General features: G+C 35.0%; 1 protein-coding gene across 2 annotated transcripts; it reads right to left on the bottom strand.

The window, feature by feature from the left end:
* Positions 1–320: 320 nt before the first annotated feature.
* LOC121267579 (acid phosphatase 1) lies at positions 321–3,977 on the bottom strand. 2 transcript variants are annotated; one of them, XM_041171501.1, is made up of 4 exons: positions 3,799–3,977; positions 1,572–1,988; positions 1,259–1,471; positions 321–560 (listed from the first exon to the last, which is right to left on the bottom strand). In XM_041171501.1, the coding sequence occupies exons 2-4, from the start codon at positions 1,952–1,954 to the stop codon at positions 380–382; spliced, it is 777 nt and encodes a 258-aa protein (XP_041027435.1). In that variant the 5' UTR covers positions 1,955–1,988; positions 3,799–3,977; the 3' UTR covers positions 321–379. The 2 variants fall into 2 exon arrangements, with proteins under 2 accessions (XP_041027435.1, XP_041027434.1); XM_041171500.1 differs by lacking the exon at positions 3,799–3,977 and having other exon boundaries at positions 1,572–2,141.
* Between the last annotated feature and the right edge of the window lie 1,068 nt (positions 3,978–5,045).

Below are 5,045 nucleotides of genomic sequence, written 5' to 3'. Positions count from 1 at the left end.
GAACATGGATTGACTTGATCCATATATACCCCGTCGGCCGCTCTTTCTTATAATCATGTCATGTTGGGATGATTGATAAAAGAGAGAGCAGCAAGATTCCTTACAAATTCATGCATCCGTCATTTTAATAAATCTTTCATCATGGGATTTACCAAACATGTTTCCAACAAAATAATAATAATTATTTTAACAATAAAACAGGAATAAGAGGAAGAGAGAGAGAGCTAGATATATAGATGCATTAACATCATTCTTTTAATTTCCTTCTTTGTTTTTTTGGTTCTTATAATAATTGAGGAGACAGATCAGTAGTAATAATAAGCAGCAAAGCTTATTATTATTATTATTATTATTATTATTATTATTATTATTGTTCAGTTTAGGGAACAAAATACATGGGATTAGGAAGCTTGAAAGTCCGATTGCCCAAATACTCCCCTTGAAGATCACTCCACTGGTCTCCAACGTTTCCCCATATTCTGTAACCTTGTTCTACTACCAGCTGCTTCCGGATTTCTGATTTGTATTTCACCGCGCTTTGCCCTTTATAAGCTGCAGTCCTGTTAGAGGATATATTAATTAATCAAACCATGCATGCATTAAACACTACTAACCACTACTACTCTTTTCTTCATCAGTACCCAAAAATAAAATAAAAAAACACTTATATTTTTGTCATCAAAGGGCCTTGGCCCATTCCAAAATCCAATCACGTGGGCTAATCCATTATAAGCTAGCATCCATCACAGACATAAAAGACTTAATTTGGAAAACGTGAGCATGCAAGATCGATCAGATCTGCTCAAATGTTGGATATATAGATACTAGCTAGCTAGCTAGCTAGCTAGGATCGATCAGTAACTTTCTTCTACTTTTCTTGCATGGATATTGACTAGGACGACACAACTACCACCAAATATTGAACGAACATTCACTTTGAATATAGTGAGTAATTGGGCATTAATTCTCATATATATCCGTCATTGAGATATTATATTATGAAAAATTTTATTTGCAATCTCGACTGTGGGACTGCATATGCCGTTTCAATGATAAATGATGGAAAAAAAAATATTATTTTTAAAACAATATTATTATAATTTTAAATTTTTTTAAATATAAATGCATGGACTTATATGAATAATTCCTATTTAACGATTGTATGTAGAATAACTATTCTATTATATATATAATCAAATGGCCGGTACTAGTACTACTCATGAGCGAGCTAGCTAGCATTAATCATCGATATTCTTACCTCATAATGAGACGTTCATAATCCACAAATCCCTGGTCATTCAGGTTTTCTATAGTGGCTGGGCCCATGGTCTCTTCGTCTCTTCCCGTGACTAGGATTATCTTAAATCCACTCTCAATCAATTTGTTATATACTCGGAGCACCGAAGGAATCGCCGTGCAGCCTGCTTTCGTTGCCCACGCCTTGAACCCTACCGGGTCATATGGGTCGCACCTATAGAGTTAAATAATTTAGAGGATGATGTACGTACGTACGTAGGTTTTAATTTGATTAAGTATAAAGCCATGTACATTCGTATATAGTACGTACGTACCCATATCGCTTATCTCTGTAATATAATATGTTGGAGATACAGGTGTCGTCAACGTCGAAAATCCAAGCATCCATCCCGTCGCCAGATGGAACTATCTCGTTGGCATAACTCAAAATCTGGTCTGCAATTAAGCGGAGGTCCCGGAAATATTGTCCGCCAATCATGTATGTTTCAATGTAGCCCAAGCACTGAGTTGGGACTGTTCGCCAGCCGCGCACGTTGTTGGCCTCTACGGCCAACCTCCAGCTCAGGCAATAGCTGGCACTTTCAGGAGGCCAGGTTGCCCACCAATCAGCAGGCGCCCCACCGGTAGCCTTGCAGAATAGAGCTACAAAGGAGAAAATCAATACCTCCCGTATTCGATGTACCATGGCCTTGATCATGTGTGAGTACACGATGATATTGATCTTGAGCTAGCTAGCTTATCAGAGAAATCAAGACAATATTGCAACCACACGTAAGACTAACTTGCGGTCAGATAAAAAAAAAAAAAGGGAGTAAAATTAATATATGGAAACATGAGCAGTAGTACTTTGGGTTTGCACGTGTATATGTAACCAATAAGGTCACGATAAAGCTGTCATTGCTCATTGGTGACAGCAAAGAATAACGTGTACTTGTCGGAAGAGATTTTACGTCTTTGCGTTACTAGTTTTCTTATAAAGTCTACGTAAAGTCTACGTAAGTACGCACCTAAATCTTTACAGAAGAAGTTATCACGCAGCTAGTGTCTCGCTTCTTACCATCTCTGCATGCACTTGATCGATGGAGCTAATTACTGCAGCCGCGCGCTCTCTTAATTACGGCAGTCTTCTTTGGAACACAAACGTTTCTTATGTGCCGTAGCTCTTACTCAGTATGCAGGATCGATGCTTTAATTTTTAGGAAGCATGAGCTTTTTCTGCTTTTCTTTAATTTTGTCTATGATCTTTTAATTTGAAGGTGCTGCAGTTAAAGATCACGGACGAACGGTCATCTTTTGTTTTGTTGTTGTTTTTTAAACTGCAGTCACTTTCTTAAATCCTCGACAGGGAACGGTCATGTTATTCCGTCACTGTGGATAGTTATTCTCAACATGATGTTTGGAATTCCTTGCCATCAAGTCTAATTTCCACAGGATAATCATATTTTAAACAACGCATGCATCCACAGTTTCCACAATTGACTTTAGATCATGTGATCAACATCTTTCAAGAGTTGAAGGAAAGGATAGATGCCGAAGTCGGCCCTGGAAATACGTACGTAGCTTACGGGTTGAAGAAAAGCTATTCTTTGATCATTAGGAAACAAATTTAAACCCAAAAAAAAATATATTAAAGAAGAATAAAGAAAAAACCAGTTAGCTATTTTCTCTGAATTAAGAAATGAGAAAATTCTATATACCACACCACCATCTATATTTTATTCCACTATACAAGATGTGGCATATTGATAACTAAGTATCATCTGATGGTTATAAATATACTACATCTTACATCTTATATAGTAAGATGAAAGTAAGATGATGGTGTGGTCTATTGAGTTGTATATATATATATATAAATATATATATATATATTATGTGTGTATGTATATATTCACTGAATGTAGAATTAATTAAACTCATTGACAAATATTTAAAATTATTTTGCCATGCACGTAAGGGCCGGCCGGGGTTTGCACGAGTCTACCAACAATTAATAGTCCAATCAGATAGATACCCCATATATAATCTATTAAATGGTAGAGATGAATTAGTATTTTAGATCAATTATATATAATTCATAACTTTTATATATATAGTTGTATGGTATATATTTTCAGTCACTTACATTAATTGGACGTTAATGTCCATGCAGTGTCATTATACAGTGATACATCATATATATATATATATACATTTATAATTAAGTTGAAACAGTACTACTAGGTCATTTATGAGATACTATAAAGAAAAGAAAAATAAGAAGAGGAAGAAGATCAAGAAGAAGATCGATCTAAGAAGAAAAGAATGAGTGGTAGGCTACGTAAGTAAATGATGATCACCTACCCAAAACTAATTAAAACGTGGAGCCGTAGCGCTGCTGTAAACACGTTCGGATCGAGATGCAAGCAGAGAACAACACGCTATATATATATATATATATATATATATATATATATATATATATATATATATATATATAATCAAATAGATCTAATTAGAAAGATGGAGATATAATATATATAGACGATGAGACGACGTTACCTATTAATAGAAGTGACAAGCTAGCTTGATTAATGCAACATGCAGATGATCCATCTATGGACGATTGTTTTGCACCATTACTCCCAAGTACGTAGTACTACTGAACCAAATTTGCTCATGATCCATCGATCATGAAAATAATTAGTATTAACAGGACCTGATCAAGTAAATGATCTTAGGCATCCCGTCAGGAAGCAAACTACTAGCTAGCTACCTAGTGCATATATATATATATATATATATATATAGCAAAATATATATAACTTTGAAATTATCTATATATGTGTGTGTGCGCAGATCTAATTAGCGAGACTGCGGCCATATAGGTTCTCATTTGTCGATCGAGTAATTTAATTAAGCAGTAAAATGATGTTTTGGTGGGAGTTGCGTCAGAGAGCAACTCAAGCGCGTGGATAGTGGACATGAGCATGCAATATGCAAGGTCTGCGCGCGCAGAGGCTGGGAGGGGCTGGGTTAATATTAATACGTACAGGTCCAAAAGTGGGAATTGAGTCAGAGGCCACGTCTAATAATTAACACAAAGTGGTACTACTGGCCTGATCAATAGATCTGATCTTGTCTCAAGATCACTACGTAATAGTGGCGCCATATATCCATATTATATATTATATAATATGGTTATTGAGCAGATTGGACCAATAATCATGAGATGATCGTGAACAAATTAATATTAATTTAATATATATGCCATTGGACTAGTATAAAGAGGAAAGTCAACATGACATAGCCATACATACATGGATGCGTGTTCATGAAGTGGAGCACACGTTATCAATGATCATAATTAAGGAAATTATTCGTTATGTATACGATAGAATAGAACGTACTCGAACATATCTATATATATATATATATATAGTCTAAATTAAAGTTGATCAGATAATATTCCAAATGTAAATATGAGTACTGCTACTGCATAGAAGATTAGAGAATATAATATATAATATATTAATATATACTTTCTCTAAGTCGAAAGTTCACGGTACTACCTTTGGTCGATCATGAACATATATATATATATATATATATATATAATGTAATATATAGACTATTAATGAAGCAAGCAAATTCCACAAATTAATGCAGCTAGCAGTCCTACCTGTAAAATGATGACACGTATGTTGCCCATTTTCTTTCTTTCATACCCAATTCTTCCCCACTAAAGCTGAGCACCATCTCCTGACTTTCCCTAGCTATTTTATACGGAAACCTCTTTATTTAATTAC

Source organism: Juglans microcarpa x Juglans regia, chromosome 5S, assembly GCF_004785595.1.
Source record: "Juglans microcarpa x Juglans regia isolate MS1-56 chromosome 5S, Jm3101_v1.0, whole genome shotgun sequence".
In the NCBI taxonomy this organism is placed as follows: Eukaryota; Viridiplantae; Streptophyta; class Magnoliopsida; order Fagales; family Juglandaceae; genus Juglans; species Juglans microcarpa x Juglans regia.
Note: the sequence above shows the minus strand (reverse complement) of the source record. Positions and strands in the feature narration are given on the sequence as shown.

Coding starts and splice junctions, on each gene's coding strand:
- LOC121267579 (XM_041171501.1), bottom strand. CDS start 1,954: ATGATCAAGGCCATGGTACATCGAATACGGGAGGTATTGATTTTCTCC. Junction 1,472..1,571: donor TACAGAGATAAGCGATATGG/GTACGTACGTAC, acceptor TTAACTCTATAG/GTGCGACCCATATGACCCGG. Junction 561..1,258: donor TATGAACGTCTCATTATGAG/GTAAGAATATCG, acceptor ATCCTCTAACAG/GACTGCAGCTTATAAAGGGC.